This window comes from Nicotiana attenuata, chromosome 2 (assembly GCF_001879085.1).
Source record: "Nicotiana attenuata strain UT chromosome 2, NIATTr2, whole genome shotgun sequence".
Lineage (NCBI taxonomy): Eukaryota > Viridiplantae > Streptophyta > Magnoliopsida > Solanales > Solanaceae > Nicotiana > Nicotiana attenuata.
This window is the reverse complement of record NC_031990.1, coordinates 63,825,615-63,844,766: the sequence shown is the minus strand read 5'-3', so window position 1 is coordinate 63,844,766 and position 19,152 is coordinate 63,825,615. Positions and strand designations below refer to the sequence as shown.

Below are 19,152 nucleotides of genomic sequence, written 5' to 3'. Positions count from 1 at the left end.
CATTTGAACTAATCGTCGAGTGAATTCGTGAGAATCATTAGAACATTAGAGTAAATTAAACTAGAGTTAAATCCCAAATAGCTATCTTGCACCTATCCTATCAAATTCTTATTCCTCACATTTGTAAGAAACCAACTCTACTAATCTCTAGTTATTTGCAGTCAAGTCAATTACTTTATTTTAGTAGTTAAACATAGTTCATAATTATTTAACTCAAGTGTTGATCCTCCTGAATAGCAATTACACCAAAAATTATTCGAACATTGTTTAAATTCAATCCCTGTAGAGATAAAATTTTACTATACTATCTTTGACTAGCGAGCGATAATTTTGTGTTGTGTTTTGCGCTCGTCAAAAACTCATCAAAACAAATAGACTTATATATGACTATTTTCTTCTCCTTTTTTTTGTAGTCACCGGCTATCATCTCCGACACAAATTAGATAATTGTAGAGCATGTCTGAAAGAATAGATGAAAAACGAAAGGAAGGCGTAATTATTTCCGAAGAAACAAAGAAGATGATTGAAGCTCTAAAACTCAAAATATCACCAGAAAAACAGAGAAATCCCAAAAGAAAAATAAAAAGCCGATAACAAGCAAACAAACATAAGAGGAGGGAAAAAAATGGAAGCGGTGAGGAGGACGGAGAGAAGAAGACGGTATGGAGTTTTAGTGCTTTAGCATTAACACGTGTAAAGCTAGGGCACCAGAATGACACGTCGCTTTGAATGTTAATAGAGCCAAGAAGAAGTACCATAATGCCCTTTGACGAAGAAACATGATAGAAGTTCCACTTATTATATAGTTAATAAGATTTGAGAGACATAAGAAAGGGACAGAAATAACAAGTTCCCTGCAATAAAGATCTTACCACCTCTACCAAGGATAACAGGATAAGTTATGTATTACCAAAAAATCTATGACCAAAAGAGTAATTTGAACTGGTTGAGGTGTTTGAATGAAATTTCGTAAAGATAAAGGGTCGGAATGACAAAACGGAATAAGCCGGGTATCTTTTTTACTATTCAGCCTTACGAAAATACGGAAAACACACCTTTATTTTCTTTTTCTTTTTTTTTTTATTTGTTTCTATGTCCTCTCTTTTTGGAATCGAATTTTTTGTGTATTGCACTATGTGCATAAACTGTTGCACGCCATTTCTTCAGTTAAATTTGAAACTACCTTATCACTGTTGTTCTATTACTTCTCCAACTGTAATAACTACCAACAATGTCCTCTTGGACATGTACACTCTCTACTTCCCCTCTTTCTCTTCCTCTTCAACAGCCTTCCCCATCATCTACTCAAAACCCACCAAGAAAACTACCTTCAACTCCATCACCTACAACTACCCTCATTTCCAAGAAATTTGAACAAGAACCCACCTCAGAAACACCCTCTGCAGTTCCATGGATCGATACTCTTCGATCCCAAGTACGCCTAAACTGTTTCAAAGATGCAATCTTTACATATATACATATGACTGCTGAAGGCATTAGACCTGATAATTTTGTTTTCCCTGCAGTTCTGAAAGCCGCTACCGGCCTTCAGGACTTGAATCTTGGAAAACAGATTCATGGCTCTGTTGTTAAGTTCGGGTATGATACGACATCGTCTACCGTGGCAAATTCACTTATCCATTTGCTTGGACAATGTGGTGGGAGTGTTAATGATGTTAATAAAGTGTTTGATAGAATTACCCAAAGAGATCAAGTTTCTTGGAATTCTTTAATAAATGCTCTTTGTAAATTTGAGAAGTGGGAGTTAGCATTGGAGGCTTTTAGGCTGATGGGATTAGATGGGTTCGAGGCTAGTTCGTTTACGTTGGTGAGTGTGGCGCTTGCTTGTAGTAATTTGCCTAGGACTGATGGGTTGAGGCTTGGCAAACAAGTTCACGGGTATAGTTTGAGAATAGATGATAGGAAAACATTTACTAACAATGCTTTGATATCTATGTATGCTAAATTAGGAAGGGCTGATGACTCAAGAGCTGTTTTTGAGTTGTTTGCAAACCGGGATATTGTTTCGTGGAATACTATTATAAGTTCTTTTTCACAGAATGACCAGTTTAAAGAGGCGTTGGACAACTTTAGTCTCATGATACAAGAAGAGATAAAGCCTGATGGATTCACGATTTCAAGTGTTCTTCCTGCGTGTTCTCATTTGGCTTTGCTGGATGTTGGGAAGCAAATTCATTGTTATGTCTTGAAGAATGATGATTTGATTGGGAATCCATTTGTTTCTAGTGCATTGGTTGACATGTATTGCAATTGTCGACAGGTTGAAAGTGGGCGTGAAGTTTTCGACAGCTCCTTAAAAAGAAGCATTGGGCTTTGGAATGCTATGCTCGCTGGCTTCACACAAAATGGATTCTTTAAGGAGGCATTGCTGTTATTTACAGAGATGTTGGAATTCTCTAGGATAAGTCCAAACCCGACTACTATGGCAAGTGTTTTGCCTGCCTGTGTACATTGTGAAGCATTTACCCTTAAAGAAGTCATACATGGGTATGTTGTTAAATTGGGTTTCGCTGATGAAAAGTATGTGCAAAATGCATTGATGGACTTGTATTCTAGGATGGGAAAGATAAATATTTCAAATTATATATTTGACAGCATGGAGAGTAAAGATATAGTTTCATGGAATACTTTAATAACCGGGTTTGTAGTTTGCGGTTACCATGAAGATGCACTTATTTTGTTACACGAGATGCAAACACCAAAAATAAACAATGACTGTGAGAATGATGTCGAATTTCAGTTAAAACCCAATTCAATAACCCTCATGACTGTCCTTCCTGGTTGTGCCTCGTTGGTTGCTCTAACGAAGGGAAAAGAAATACATGCTTATGCTATCAGAAATGCATTGGCAATGGATATTGCTGTGGGAAGTGCATTGGTTGATATGTATGCAAAGTGTGGCTGCTTAGATATTGCTAGGAGAGTTTTTGATAACATGACTAACAAAAATGTGATCACATGGAATGTTCTCATTATGGCTTATGGGATGCATGGAAAGGGAGAGGAAGCCTTAGAACTTTTTAGGATGATGGTGTTAGAAGGGAAAGTGAAGCCCAATGACGTCACGTTTATTGCAATTTTTGCCGGATGTAGTCACTCAGGGATGGTAGACCAAGGTCGGCAATTGTTCCGAAAAATGAAAAATGCTTATGGTATTGAACCCACAGCAGATCATTACGCCTGCATTGTTGATTTGCTTGGTCGTGCAGGGAATCTAGAAGAAGCATATCAGCTTGTAAATGAGATGCCCTCTAAATACAACAAGATTGGTGCCTGGAGTAGTTTACTTGGTGCCTGCAGGATCCATCGCAATGTAGAACTTGGTGAAATTTCGGCAAGGAATCTCTTTGAATTGGAGCCACATGTAGCTAGTCACTATGTTTTACTCTCCAACATATATTCATCTGCTGGAATTTGGGAAAAAGCAAACACGGTTCGACGTAACATGAAAAAAATTGGAGTAAGAAAAGAACCTGGGTGCAGTTGGATTGAGTTTGGAGAAGAAGTTCACAAGTTCGTAGCTGGAGATGCATTGCACCCACAAAGTGAGCAGCTCTATGGCTTTCTTGAGACTTTGTCTTACAAGATGAAAAAGGAAGGTTATGTGCCAGACACGTCCTGTGTTCTTCACAATGTTAGCGAGGGCGAAAAGGAAAATCTACTTTGCGGACACAGCGAAAAATTAGCTATAGCTTTTGGTATCCTTAATACACCTCCTGGAACCACCATACGGGTTGCAAAGAACCTCAGGGTTTGCAATGACTGCCATGAGGCAACTAAATTTATCTCAAAGATTGTGAAGAGAGAGATCATTGTTAGGGATGTAAGGAGGTTCCATCACTTCAGAAATGGAACCTGTTCATGCAGGGATTATTGGTGATATAGTATGTTTATAGATTTTTATAAGTTTTGTTTATAGATTCTTAATGTCTGAACATAGGTAAATGCACCAACTGTAACTTATATTTGTTGACTATATCATTGAGAATAACATTTTGCAACTAAATAGTTCTCTTACTTCCTGGCATCATTTTGAAGAATATGAAGTGAAAAGAAACTTTTAGATGCTGAGTCTTGTACTCATGTTGTTTTTAAAGCATTTAAACAGTGATTCAAAATTTTGCTAGCCTGTCAGATGTATTGGAGTTGCTAAGTTTGTCGTCAACTTTGTTGCGCCTGAAACACATCTATTGCAGAATGGTGTTGTCTTCAGTGCAGGCTTAAAGTTTGGCAGACAATGCTGTGTTCAGAGAGGCTTCTTTTTATGCTTGAAAGGTACTACACTTGGGAATTAATTACAAGAAGTTTGCCCAAGAGGAAGTGCATCCCGAGAATGGCATTAGCAGGAACCACGTTGGTCATCCTGAGTTCTGGTTGAGGTAATTTTCACTCTTATTTTTTTTGTGCTCTTTGTTTTAATGGTTTGTCTTGTATTTTCCTATTCCTAGTTCCTTTGTTATTACACAGTGCGTCACTATACCAGTAGTTGGCACTTATCTCGTATTCTCGTATTCCTTGATCTTGGTTATTACATGTTTTGCCATTTGCTACCGCTGCCTTTTACCTTGTTGTTATAATTGGTTATTGCTTCCTAGAGCCAAGGGTCTATCGGGAACAACCTCTCCACCTTCATAAGGTAGACATAAGGGTACACATTACCCTTCCCAAACCCCACTTGTAGGATTCCACTGGGTTTGTTGTTGTTGTTCTTTCTTTTAATGGTTTGTTTGGTTATCGGAGTCACAGAAGGTAATAATAATCTTACTATGTCCGCACCACATTCATTTGTTGTTATCCTTCTTTTATCTTTCTTTTTTGAACTAGTATCTTGTTAAACCAGAAGTGGAAGGGGGAGATACTTCTCTTCATTTGAAACTCAAACAATGAGGAAAGCATTCCCTCCTTAACTATCATTTTTGTCTTATTGAAAGTTTTCACTGCCAGTCTTCATTTTCTTCACATATTTGTAAGACAAGAAAGGAGCAAAAATAATTGACAGGGCATTTAGACATTCTCAGACCTGTATAAAATACTAAAAGGATGTCATTTTTCAGCAGATTGAGGCTTTAACTGCTAATGAAAATGCCTCAACTTTTTTACATCTTTATAAGGCAGGAAACGAGAATTAAACAGGCCATTTGGATGGCAAGAAATTGCCTAATGCTATAACAAAAAAATGTAAAAAGAGATTACAGAAAAATAGAATTTCTAGTAACAAAATTGTCTTCGCCACTCTAGATATACAACTCTTCATACTTGGACAGTCACTGTCCAAGCCCGTGGGGTAGATGTGCTCCTGTATTCCACTATTCCTCCTATAAAACACAGCCTGAGAAGGGCTTCCATCAAAGAATGACTTCTACGGTACATTAATCAACAGTATGATGTTACATCGCCTCAACGGCTTCTTCCACCTGGGGCTGGCGCTTAGGTCGACCACATCGTCTTACATCTTTACTTAACAAAAGCTTCAAAGCTTTTTCCAGGGTAATGTCTTTGGGATTCAAGTTCTGTTAACCAAAATCAGTACAGGCAACATTAGTATCCATTTACAACCTCCAAATAAACTAAAAAAGAATAGAAGGTAAGCAACAACAACGACCCAGTAAAAACCACAAAGTGGGGTCTGGGGAGGGTAGTGTGTACGCAGACCTTACCCCTACCCCGATGGGGCAGAGAGGCTGTTTCCGATAGACCCTCGGAAACAAATTTATCAGCTATGCCCCCCAATCCCAGCACCAAGAATTTCTCATGGAAAAAAGAAAGATACAGTAAATTATACCGTTAACCTACTTCAAAGTCATTCAATTAGTCATTGATCTAGTTGAAATTTGTAGCGATTTTATTCACTTCTAAATTACTCCCAAAAGAAAAGGGACACTTTATGAAACACGTGTTGTATGATAATTAGCAATAACTAACAGGTAAAACAACATACTGACCAGCATTGTTATTCATTGATATGGAGTTACCAGTAGTTGCAGAAATATTTGTAATCAGTAATCAGTAATCAGCAAAAGCAGCAGCTTCATCTCGTAACAGAATAGATGTATAAACTGAACCTTTCAAATGAATTTCCTTTCAGTAAAACCATAGATGAGTGATAAGAAATGTGAGGACAAAGTTCCAAATTAACACTTGGAACAAAAACCTAATGGAAGATACTAGCAGAAAGGTTCGCGAAAAATGTTGTTTCTTCAGTTAGGCAGGTTCTGCCCTCATAAAAACTACTTTACCAACTATTGTTTCTCAAATACAAGTAGTGGATATAGTGAGGCCATACAACACTAGAGTAATCTTAAGGCTGATATACAGGAATACCAAGCCATACTAATAAATGCTTGTGCGACCAGTCTTTAAATTGCGGTTATTCCTAAGCAATTATGAACAAGCAATTAAGTCCCTAAAAAGATTAAGCACAAAGTTATCAGTTATTCTGATGACTGAAAAGAAAGAAATTTTGATACCGGAATTCTAGACAGAAAGGAGACACTTCTACAAAATCCATTACTTCTCACTAGATTAAGCACAAAGTTATAGAAGTCTAATGATTATGAATTGGGAGAAAATACTTAAAGTACTCCTCCGTGATAGATGCTTTTTCCTGCTTCAGTCTAAAGCATCATCAATTTATACTAGTAAAGCGACATTTTGAAAACTGGAGAGCTAGACAACACGAACTTCACTTTTTAATCCATCAAGATTGCAGGAGATCTATGATGATGTAATTGTGCCATCACTTTTTATCATATCATTATTGATTCCACTAAAATTTTCTCTGATAAATACCTTATAATTACAGTTAACAGGGGTAAAGCACCAATCTTTGTTTATTCTGCAGCAAGCTAGCATATCAAAACAAGGTCCGAGTGAACCAAACCTTGGGTACTGGAGCAATTGTTCGCCTATGTCTGATTGTAAATCCAAACTTTGCAAGCTTTAAAACGACAGGCTGGTCATCATCTGGATGGTTTCCCTATAAACAAGACCCATTCATCATTTGTATGCATACTGATAACCAGTGATAGAGAAATCTAAAACTGAAGACAGAAATAATTTTTTAAAAAAGGGAGACACATTCAAACATACCAATGTTACAGGGTAACGCAGCAACTCCAGGGCATCTTCCAAGGTAACAGAAGTGATATCCTTCACCTAGATCATGAAAAATGCATTTACATCACTGCCAATCTAGAAAAATAAACTTGTCTCTTTTAACTAAATAAGGAAGAAAATAAGAGCAGTGATCAATAAAAAATTATACTCCAGGTGCAATTATATCAAAATAAAGGTAATTCAGTTCACCTCTACTCATCAGTAGAGGAAAAAAGGCTCCACTCGACGACTTTGGAGCAATTGCTTTTTTTTGTTATTGTAGTATAAACGTGGAAAAATAGTCTTTATACATGTGAAAGAACCAAGTTCCATAAAGTGCTTGTCAAAATACCTGTGAAAGAGAAGCCCGCTTGGGGACGTATCCTTTCTTGTCTTCTCCAAGCTGAACATAGTATCCATATGGTCCATTCTTCAGAAGAACCTAAGGAGAAAGGGCATAAAAGTCTTTACATCTCTGAGAACAAACAATTAACTGAAAGTAAAAATCAACTAGTACAACCAGTATTCTGGTCAAAAGATCAACTAGTATAACCAATTGACTGATATATAAAGGGTTGAAGTGGTAACCTTCTCATTTGAAGATGGATGGACACCCAGCAACTTTGGCGGCTCTACATTTCTTTTAGTGTCTTCAGAGGTGATGTCTTCATCCTCTTCACCGTATAATGTCTTGGCAATATACCTAAGCATGAATGTCAAAGCTACATCAGCCAATAACTTGAAAACGATATTGAAAGAGAAGGAGAAAAGTATACAACTATATTTCTCTTTATTGTTCTGCACTATCAAGATAATAACAAATTCGTTATACTGCTAAGAGATTCATAAGTTCATGTGCTTACAACTTACAAGGTGTGATAACTGAAATAAAGATTTAATGCTGGAAATGAACGAACTTTAAGCTTAAGCTAAGGAATACATGCCAAACACATTTGACGTAGCAACTCAAAGTGCAAAGGATGTAGAAGTTAGAACCAGAAAAAAGGGAAGAGGGGACTCTTGTTTTCCAATTGCTTTGCATGGGGTAACAGTAAGCCTTTACCTTATCGGAAAAAAGGGATAACAGTACAATCTTTAAGAAGTTCACCGAGACTTAAGGTTTAGAAGGAACCTTCATAATTGGGAGGTAGAGTAATTTCAAAGTCTGGTACTCTGGAAGAATTAGTCTATAAACAAAGTTCTTCACATGACAGCCAGGATTACTGGGAGTCAAGGGCAGGGAGTAGTGGGTTTGTTTTCAGTAAAGTCCTATTGTTATAAGCTCTGGATCCGAGGGGTATCAACCTTTCCACATCTATTGATTTGGATTCCAAGGTGTTAGTATCAAGAGCTTACCATCATGCCAAAAGCTATAGCTAATAGCAAGGACGCAACTTTATTTCTTAACCAAGCCCACCAAGCAAGCGCCATGTTCAACCATGACTTTGACCCGGGCTACCCTAGCCCTCTCGTGGGCCTTACCATAGGCAGGATGTTTGGCGTTACCCAACACCTGCCTCATGCAACATGTTGCTCTTGGGAATCAAACTCATGACCTTGGCTCTGATACTACTTGTTAGGATCAAGCGCTTACCATCATGCCAAAAGCTATAGCTGATAGCAAAGGCGCAACTTTATTTCTTAACCAAGATCACCAAGCAAGCTCCATGTTCGACCATGACTGCGACCCGATCTACCCTATCCCTCTTGTGGGCCTTGCCATAGGCAGGATGTTCGTGTTACCTAACACAAGGGCACCAAGAAGATTGTGTTTGTTCGCTTCATTGGTAGCAAGGAAGACAAAGGGCATGGGATGTTGCTCCATTAGCACTCATGTAGATAGTATGGAAAGAGAGGAATAGGAAAGCTTTTGAAGGGACAGAAAATGACTTTGTACATTTCTTCTCAAAAAAAATGACTTTGTACATTTGCGGAATAGTTTCTTGTACCTTATTTCTTTTTTGTGCACTATGAGATTCTAATTTCTAAGATCAGGTGTCTTTCAAGAGAATCAAATCTCTTTGATTCCAAGGAGATCATTTCAGAGCACTAAGTACTCATTATTTCAGAAGTGTTGCACTCCCTTGAAATGAGTGCATGTACATCACACCTCCTACGGTTGTTGCCAAAGCTCCGAGTGAACCCGAAATAGGCCATGAACTCGGATCTACCAAATGATAAGAATGCCTCTGAGATTCAATCATAAAGACACAAACCACTTTGCTTTGGTTCTATGTAAACCACCCCCCCCCCTCACCCCCACCCCCTAAAGTAATTTAAAGAAGGGCTCTTTGGAGTCTAATTTTCTTTCTATCTGACAGGACAAACAAAGAAATAGGAAGGGATGGTCTTTCATTATAGTAGCACTGATATAGCTTCCTGCTGACCCACTGTGCAATTTTGCATCTAATCCTAATCTAACAGCAGAAGATTCCAAATATTTGCTTTAACAAGAGAGAAGTATCTAAATTTTTTGAGACCTGCAACCCATGTAAAAGCATGTAAATGGTAAATCAAAACATCATTTATGTAAATGCAAGAAGAAATTCCACACCGACATCTGTGGTATCAGGAGAAGATGAAATGACAGTATTTAAAAGATCCAAAATCTATAGTAGCTCATTACTTACTTGCATTTTGGGTGTTGGTCACAACCTATAAAATAGCCTGCACCAAACCTGCTCACTTTGAAGATTAAAGTTCCCTGAAGACAGCTTGGGCATGTCCTACTTTCATCAGGAAGAGATGCAAACAGAAAATCACCAAACGTTTTCTCCAACATCTTCTCCACCTGATGAATGTGCACATTACCAGTATGTTCACAATACTTACTAAATCTAGTCCAGTAATCTCTCAAAAGACCTTTCCATTCAGTCAAACCAGCAGAGACATTATCAAGTTCTGTCTCCATGTCGGCAGTGAAGCTATAATCTGTTACTTCAGTAAAGTAATGAGAGAGAAATGCTGATACCATACGCCCACGAAATTCAGGATAGAGTGTTCTGCCTTTGGCAGTGACATAATTCCTATCCTTTAACACTTTTATTGTGGTTGCATAAGTGGAAGGTCTTCCAATGCCGAGCTCCTCCAGCTTTTTAACCAAAGACCCCTCCGAGAATCGTGGTGGAGGCTGAGTGTGGTGTTGCTCAAGTTTTACTTTACCCAAATACATTTGATCCCCAGCAGTTAAATTCCTAAGAGCCTCAAATACTTCAGAACGATCATCCCTCCCGCTCTCATTATCTCTCATTGAGTTAGTTTCCACATCCTCGTAGACAGCTTGGTAGCCAGGAAACTGTACTTTTGAGCTTGCAGAACGAAAGATTATGGACTGGTCAGGTTTCCCAATATCAACTTGTATCTGCTCCATCGTAGCAGGTTCCATCTGGCATGCCATGGTACGGGACCATATAAGCTTGTATAGCTTAAGTGCATCATCGTCCAGCACCCCAGCAAGCGTTGAGGGTAGCTTTCGGATATCAGTGGGTCTAATAGCTTCATGGGCCTCTTGGGCATTCTTTACCTTCTTGAAGTATTTACGAGCATTCTTTGATGCAAAATTATGCCCATACCTTTCGCTGATATAGGATTGAATGTCCTTGGTAGCTTCATCTGAAATGTGCAATCCATCTGTTCTGATGTAAGTTATCAATCCTGTTGCCTTGCCATCAGACAACTGGATCCCCTCATAGAGCTTTTGTGCAAGTTTCATCGTATATGTTGATGTAAAATCCAATTTGTTTGCAGCATCTTGCTGAAGTGTTGATGTTATATAAGGAGGAGGAGGGTTTCTCTGCTTTTTGGTTATCTTAGAGCTTATAACTTCAAAATTTGATGAATTTATCTTCTGTTCAATTTCTGTGGCTTCGGTATGAGAGCTAACAGAGAGCTGGTTTAATTTCTTGGAATCAAAATGAGTCAAGTGGGATGACAAAAAGTTATTGGCTAAATCTAGGTTTCTGTTTTTCTTAAACTCAACCAGGACGGTCCAATATTCCTGTGGTTTGAATCCGTCAATTTCCATTTCTCTGTCACATATAAGTGCTAGGGCAGCAGACTGAACCCGACCAGCAGACTGACAACCAGGTAATTTCCTCCATAGCAGTGGAGAAATGTTGAACCCAATCAGGTAATCAAGAGCACGCCTTGCAAGATAAGCATGTACTAGATTTGCATCTATCTCCCTTGGAGACTGCAGGGAAGCTTTGATGGACGATTCAGTAATTTCATTGAAAACAACCCTTGCCACATTAATATCATCACGCAGGGCATCCTGTTGCTTTAACATCTCTATAATGTGCCAGGAAATAGCCTCTCCTTCACGATCAGGATCTGATGCAAGAACAAGATTCTGGGCTCTGAGAATCAATGACAAACAGATAAGAAACTGAACATGACATTGCTTTAAACAGTCGTAGCTACAAAACAGCCATTTTATGAAGAAAAAAAATTGGAATTTGGTGTGTCTTCCATCTTCTCTATGTAACTGGTCAATTGGTTAACTGAACATTGATGAAACTCAGAACAACTGTATTTTTCCCACTATAATCATGATCATTGAAAAAAAAAAGGACATATGAATCACATAATCACCACTATTCCTTCCCAACGTGTTAGTACTATGTCAATAGATTGCTAATCAGAAGTTGGAACAACAGATAACATACCCACTTAACGCAACCTTTATGCTCTTGAGATGAGTCCAGGCAGCAGAAGGTACTTCCCAGACCATGCTGAAGTCATCATCTGGTCGGACAGATCCAGACCTTGCAGCCAAGTCCCTGACATGACCATAACTCGGCAGGACTTCAAACATGTCACCAAGGTACCCTTGGATAACTCTCGCCTTTGTGACAGACTCCACCACCAATACAGACTTTGCTGTGGGAGGATATAGTTTTGGCCATGTTTTGTTTCCCGGGGGCTTACCTTTGCTGCTCATATTTGAACTCTGGTTTGGTACTAACTTACTATGAGATGGCAATGCAGATGCCTCATTCAGTTCTCCAAGAGAATTGCTCTCCTTTGTGGTGGATTTCCTTTTCCTGGGAGAGGTTCTTTTCCCTTGGGCCGAGTCAACCTTCGTTGAGACATTACCAACAGGGCCTACTGTGGAAGAACTAACCGGCGAACTAATCTGGAATACTGCAAGGTTAGTGCAGGTAATTATGCAGCAAAATACATCAAAATACTGTAATTCAATTGCGAACCTCTGATACTGCTGGAGATTGCTCATCTTTAGCAGGATTAGACTTCTTTGCTCGGGGAGTCCTAGAAACTTTTGGCTGATCTACTGCATCAGAAGCAACATTTTTATTCTTTTTGCTTCTTGATTGCTTCTTTGCTTTCTCCTTACCCGTGGAAGTTGACTTCCCATTATTACTAAGAGACACACCTGAAATTTCCAGGTTGACATCCTTCTCATCAACCTTAACAGGGGTGTCTTTTGTAATGACCAGATCAACATTCTTACTAGCTGATACTTTAGAGGTTAGAGTGCCTTTCTCAGCCACCTTGTCGGGCATAGCATTTCTTCTATGAACAGCCAATTCCTTTGACCGCTCTGAGTGATTCTTGAAATTTTTGAAGAATGTTTTATTTCCGTCACTAACTACTTTTGATCCAACAGTGCCTTTATCTGCTATTGCTCTTGCATCAGGGGAAAAATGCATTTTCCCTTTTGTGTTGTAAGGCCGTGAACTTATTCCTCCAAATGACCTGAAACTGAAGATAATGGGCATTGGTCTACTGGCTAATCCCTGCTTTGATGGCGGAAGGATACTAAATGCAGAAGAAGATCCAGGCTCATTAGCATAGGTTCTGAGAGGATGAATTTTCCGTTGAGGCGTGACTCTTAAATTCATCGGTTGCATAGTTCTGGTCCCACAACATATCCTGGCTTTACGAGACAGTTTCTCAAATCTGTCAACAGTTGCATGCGTCGAACATTGTAAGCAATTTGTCTGATAATTATGCAATGTCCTGTTCTGCAACTTAACAAAAAAAAATTGGTAAAGTCACTACGGTGGATATCGCAAGAAGGAATTCAGACAAGGGTAAAAAAAACTGAGGGTATTTCTTTTCCAGACAAGTTCTCTGTTATCTTTTCATCAATCACAAGTGTATAGAACGGGTCAAAACAGATTTTCGAATTTGCCTAATAACCACCATAATGTATATATCTAAAAAATTATAGAACTTCACAAAGTAGGGGGGAAAAGATTGAAAAAATACAAGGTCCAAAGATTCCTCTGTGTGCGCTACAAAATCTACAAAAAATATTCTTTTTTTTTTCTTTTTTGGCATTAGTTAGGGAACAGAGATAATGGAAAGAGCTCTATCCACTTTGGTTCACAATAGTGAGTGCTCCTAAACAGAAGTTCAATAGCATAAGCTTACTTCCATTAGAATTAAAGAAAACATTTGCTCTTTAACTCTAACAAGACATGGACAGCAAAAATAATTCAAATGGATTCCGACTGTGTTTTCCCGAACCCAACTACAAACTAACATGAATAAAAACTTTATTCTCTGAATTGCAATGAAATTATGCATCTCAACTCAGTCAAATTATTCCCTATAGTTTTCACCTATTCCATTTTGATTTCAGAGATTCAACTCAAGGAAGTTACATACTAAATAATACTCCTATCAATGAGAACAAAAAAAAAAAAAAAAAAAGGAGAAAAGTGAGCATATTGTTGGATTCTACCACTGATAAACTAAGCTTTTAACCTTTTCAATTTTCTTTCTAGTAATTCTAAATTGTGAATTCAAACAAATAAACTAAAAAGTTTGAAACGTTATCTTCAAATTCCAATTTTTGAAGGCAAATACATTATACATACCATGATGGAGCGGCAGCTAGTAGTTAATAGGTGTTGAACCAATGCCATTCAAAAACCAAAATAGCTAAAACTGGAGAGCATATAACGGAAAGAGCAAAACCATGAATGTTGGTCTCAAATAACAATGTAAAAACATCAGCTTTAAATGGTGACTGCTTTTCTGATTCTTGAGCTTTAGAGCTAATTTTAGAAGAACCCAAGAAAAAAGATAATAAATAATAATAATAATAATAATTAGACCCTTATGTGGACTGCAACCTTATGGGGGTGGGTGGGTGGGGTGGGTGGGGTGGGAGAAGAAGGAGGCAGATAGTGAAGGGGTTTTTGGGCAAGGAAGAGGATGAGAGGGTTTAGCAGTAGACAACGGATTTGTACATAAACTAAGATATATTTCTCTCTTTTCTTTTTTCGTTTTCCACTTTATTTTTGTAAACTTATTACTTTTAGCATTTGAATGACACAGAAACCTTAGGGTAACCTGAATGCTGAATAACAGGATTTAAACAAATAATAGTATATAAATAATTAAATAACTAAAAGTACTGTTTTGTTAACTTGTTTAGATTCGTTTTATCCTTTTTCTCTTTTTAGATATCTTCTATTTTGTTCATTTTATTCTATTTGACTTTATAAATAAAAAAGCTCTCTCACCTCTTAAATTCAAATGCCACAATATATTTGAATATTTGTTTAATAATATTATTTTTAATAGAGTTCCTGAAATTAAAATGAAGAAATATGATTAATGAGAATTCATATAGACCTAGAGTAACTGACACCAACTTGTTTAAGATTGAATCCTAATATTTGTTGACGGTAAATATATTTGCTTTAAAGATAATTATTTCATAGAGAATAAAGATGACTTGAAGAGTGAAATTGTATTTAAAAAATTCATACATTTCTTGCAAGCCTTTCTGCAAAAATATTATTAAGCTTCCTCTAAATTACTGATTGAATATTTTTGGAAGAATTACAACCGCTGTCACTTGACCTAACAGCCCAACCGAAAATGGCTCACGTTTGAAGTATGCACCTAGTTCTGCCCAGGTTGTACATAATCTAAAAGAAAATTTTCAGCCTTTAGCCCACTATTAAAGATACACTTTTAGGGTTTCTTTATTTTCCTTTTTCTTCATTCCCAGCACACTCTATATTCTCCACCCGCCTCTTTCTGCTTTCTCCTTTCTTTCTCTTCTCTCACTCACATAGATCTAAATATCTAGATTTCAAACTTGATTTAAAGCATTTTCTCTACTAAGTTGCTTAATATTTCTAAATATTTATAGATCTCAAATATTTGAATCTCGATTGATGGGTGTCCAAATTTAAAATTGAAATTTTTTGCATCCATATTAAAAACTCCATTGAAGGAGCTTTGAAGCTCTAAGTTCAACTCAGATTTAGAAATCTAACTCTAAACTGATTGGGTTAAGTTAAAAATTATTGTAAAAGCTTGCAATAATATGAATCTTGAGTGCTGGGTTAATTGCGTTTGATTAACGTTGGTTTGGGAACCATACTAGTTGAAGAAGGAAGTTGAAGATGAATCCAGTTTTGTATACACCGTTATACATCATTATACAATATTATAATAAGGGTATAATATTGTAATATTGGGGTGTGAAAATACTATTATACAACATTAATATTTCTTTTGAGGTAAGTTTCTCTTTCATTGTGGTAATTTTAGTTTTATTGCATGTTTTTTATTATTGTTTTGTCACGCTTTTGTTTTGGTTACTTTTTGTTTAGGTTTTTCTTTTTGCTTTTACATCGTATTCTCTATATTTTCTATTAATATTGATTTTGCTTTTCATGCCAGCGAAATACTGGTATACATTATTCAACATTTCATATACAAGTTTATACAAAGTTATACATCATTATACACGTACTGTATAGGTGCAGTTAAAACTGAAAATCAAAATGAGAATAATTATAGTTGTTGTCACTTGGCCTAACAGCCCAACCGAAAATGGCCCACGTTTGAAGTCCTTACCTAATTTGGGTTATGTTGTACATAATCTAAAAGAAAAATTTTCAGCCTTTAGCCTACTATTAAAGATACACTTTTAGGGTTTCTTTACTTTCTTTTTTCTTCATCCCCAGCACACTCTATATTCTCCACCCGCCGCTCTTCTTTCTCCTTTCTTTTTATTCTCTAACTCAAATAGATCTGAATATTTATAGATCTCAAACTTGATTTATAGCATTTTCTCTATTAAGTTGCTTAATCTTCCTAAATATTTCTAGATCTCAAATATTTGAATTTCGATTGATCGGTGTCCAAATTCAAAATTGAAGATTTTTTGCATTCATATTAAAAACTCCATTGAAGGAGCTTTGAAGCTCTGAATTCAACTCAGATTTGGAAAATCTAACTCTAAAGTGATTGTCTAAGTTAAAAATTATTGTAAAAGCTTGTAATAATATGAATCTTGAGTGCTGGGTTAATTGTGTTTGATTAACGTTGATTTGGGAACCATACTAGTTGAAGAAGGAAGTTGAAGATGAAATCCAGTTTTGCATACACCGTTATAAATCATTATACAATATTATATAACATTAAATAATAAGGGTACAATGTTGTATAATATTGTATATTGGGATGTGAAAATACTGTTATACAATACTGATCTTTCTTTTGAAGTAAGTTTCTCTTTCAATGTAGTAATTTTAGTTTTGTTGCATGTTTTTTATTGTTATTTTGCCGCAGTTCCCTTTTGCTTTTGTTTTGGTTATTTTTTGTTTAGATTTTTCTTTTTTCTTTTACTTCGTATTCTCTATATTTTCTATTAATATTGATTTTGCTTTTCTATACCAGCGAAATACCGGTATACATTGTTCAACATTTTATATGCAAGTTTATACAAAGTTATACATCATTATACACATACTGTACAAATGCAGTTAAAATTGTTAAAACTGAAAATAAAATGAGAAGAATTACAGTCGTTTTCACTTGGCGTAACAGCCCAATCGTAAATGGCCCACGTTTGAAGTCCTTACCTAGTTTGGCCCAGGTTGTACATAATCTGGTAGAAATGGCGTCGAGTAGACACTTTTTAATGTGTTGTTTAATTTTTATCCAGCATTTTTAATGATGAGCAAAAATAGCCACTGCTCTATTAAAATTAATACGAAAAGACGGATTTACCCTTTCTTCATGAGTGTTGTGTAAATATTAAGGACATGGTGTCCGTAACTTCGTAAGTGCTGTGTAAATATTAAGGACACTTTGTACTTAATGTTTACACAACACTCACGAAGTTAAGGACATCATGTCCTTAATATTTATACAACACTCATGAAGTTAAGGACACTATGTCCTTAATATTTACACTGCACACATGAAGTTAAGGACATTAAGGACAACATGTCCTTAAAATTTACACTGCACATATGAAGTTAGGACATGATGTCCTAAGTTTAACAACAGAAGGTGCAAATACATGACACTTTGTCCTAATATTTACACAACACTCATGAAGTTAAGGATACCATGTCCTTAACATTTACACTGCACATATGAAGTTAAGGACATGATGTCCTAAAATCTAAACCAGAAAGTGCTAATTCAGGACACTTTGTCCTTAATATTTACATAGCACTCATGAAGTTAAGGACATCATGCCTAGAACAGGGGTATTTTTGTCCGGGCGAGTAAAAGTATATTAAAGCACTAGCTAAAGAGTAAATACATTTTAAATAGTGACTTAAGAGTAAGTACATCTCTAATTAGTGGCTAACTGTACATTTCCCCCTACAATTTGAAAGAAGATTTTCAACCTACTATTAAAGACACACTTTTAGGGTTTCTTTATTTTCATTTTTTACATTCCCATCACACTCTATATTCTCCACCTGCCTCTCTTTGTTTTCTCCTTTCTTTTTCTTCTATCACTCACAGAATATTTATAGATCTCAAATTTGATTTAGAGTATTTTCTCTACTAAGTTGCTTAATCTTCACAAACATTTATAGATCTCAAATATTTGAATGTCTATTGATGGGTGTCCAAATTTAAAATTAAAATATTTTTGCATCCATATTAAAAACTCCATTGAAGGAGCTTTGAAGCTCTAAGCTCAACTCAGATTTGGAAAACTCTAAAGTGATTGGGTTAAGTTAAAAATTATTGTAAAAGCTTGTAATAATATGAATCTTGAGTGTTGGGGTAATTGTGTTTGATTAACGTTGGTTTTGGGAACCATACTAGTTGAAGAAGGAAGTCGAAGATGAAATCCAGTTTTGTATACACCGTTATACATCATTATATAACATTATACAAAATTATAATAAGGGTATAATGTTATATAATATTGTATATTGGGGTGTGAAAATACTATTATACAACATTTATCTTTCTTTTGAAGTAAGTTTCTCTTTCACTGTAGTAATCTTATTTTAGTTGCATGTTTTTCTATTGTTGTTTTGCCGCAGTTCCCTTTTGCTTTTGTTTTGGTTACTTTTTGTTTAGATTTTTCTTTTTGTTTTTACTTCGTATTCTCTATGTTTTCTGTTAACATTGCTTTTGCTTTTCTATGCCAACGAAATGCCGGTATACATTATTTAACATTTCATATACAAGTTTATACAAAATTATATATCATTACGTACTGTACAGATGCAGTTAAAATTGAAAATAAATTTGTTATAGTTTTTTACTTTTTTCGAACAATTTATGTGTAATGTTAATTTTCTCGTTAATTTTTCTGCTAAATCATGAACTTTCAAATTTTTCTTTCCTTGTTGATTTTTCTGCCAAATTAGAAACTTTGGAACAAATTCATCTATATAGAACTTGGAGAATAAGAGATTTTAGGTCTGTTTTTGTATTTTTATAATTAGAATGGGAATGTATAAACTTGGGTAAGAAAGAGAATGAAAAACCATGAAAAATTCGCGTCAGAATAAAAAAAGGTATGAAGATTGTTTTCGGCTCTGAGCCAATTAATATTGAGCTACATATTTGTAAACTTAAATCTGGATCATCCGATGGCAAGATTAACTTGTGAAGTGTATTATTATGTAATTCTCCCTAAATTTTCTTGGAATAGAGGGATAATACATACAAATAAATCTTTAGGTTGACCAAGTTCATAAGCCAAGTTTTAATTAATTTAACTTTTAAAAGCACACTAGTCACAAACTGATAGAGTAATTCTTCTATTTTGTACAATGA

General features: G+C 36.1%; 2 protein-coding genes across 3 annotated transcripts; one reads left to right on the top strand and one right to left on the bottom strand.

Annotated features, from left to right (window-relative positions):
- Positions 1,173–4,027, top strand: LOC109211606 (pentatricopeptide repeat-containing protein At3g57430, chloroplastic). The gene has a single exon (XM_019375157.1). The coding sequence runs from the start codon at positions 1,232–1,234 to the stop codon at positions 3,899–3,901; it is 2,670 nt and encodes an 889-aa protein (XP_019230702.1). The 5' UTR covers positions 1,173–1,231; the 3' UTR covers positions 3,902–4,027.
- Positions 5,014–14,306, bottom strand: LOC109211589 (DNA topoisomerase 1). 2 transcript variants are annotated; one of them, XM_019375140.1, is made up of 9 exons: positions 13,965–14,306; positions 12,327–13,109; positions 11,784–12,253; positions 9,747–11,474; positions 7,705–7,819; positions 7,469–7,558; positions 7,111–7,176; positions 6,902–6,997; positions 5,014–5,531 (listed from the first exon to the last, which is right to left on the bottom strand). In XM_019375140.1, exons 1-9 carry the CDS (start codon positions 14,010–14,012, stop codon positions 5,409–5,411), a joined length of 3,519 nt encoding a protein of 1,172 aa, XP_019230685.1. In that variant the 5' UTR covers positions 14,013–14,306; the 3' UTR covers positions 5,014–5,408. The 2 variants fall into 2 exon arrangements, with proteins under 2 accessions (XP_019230685.1, XP_019230692.1); XM_019375147.1 differs by having other exon boundaries at positions 12,327–13,103; positions 13,965–14,268.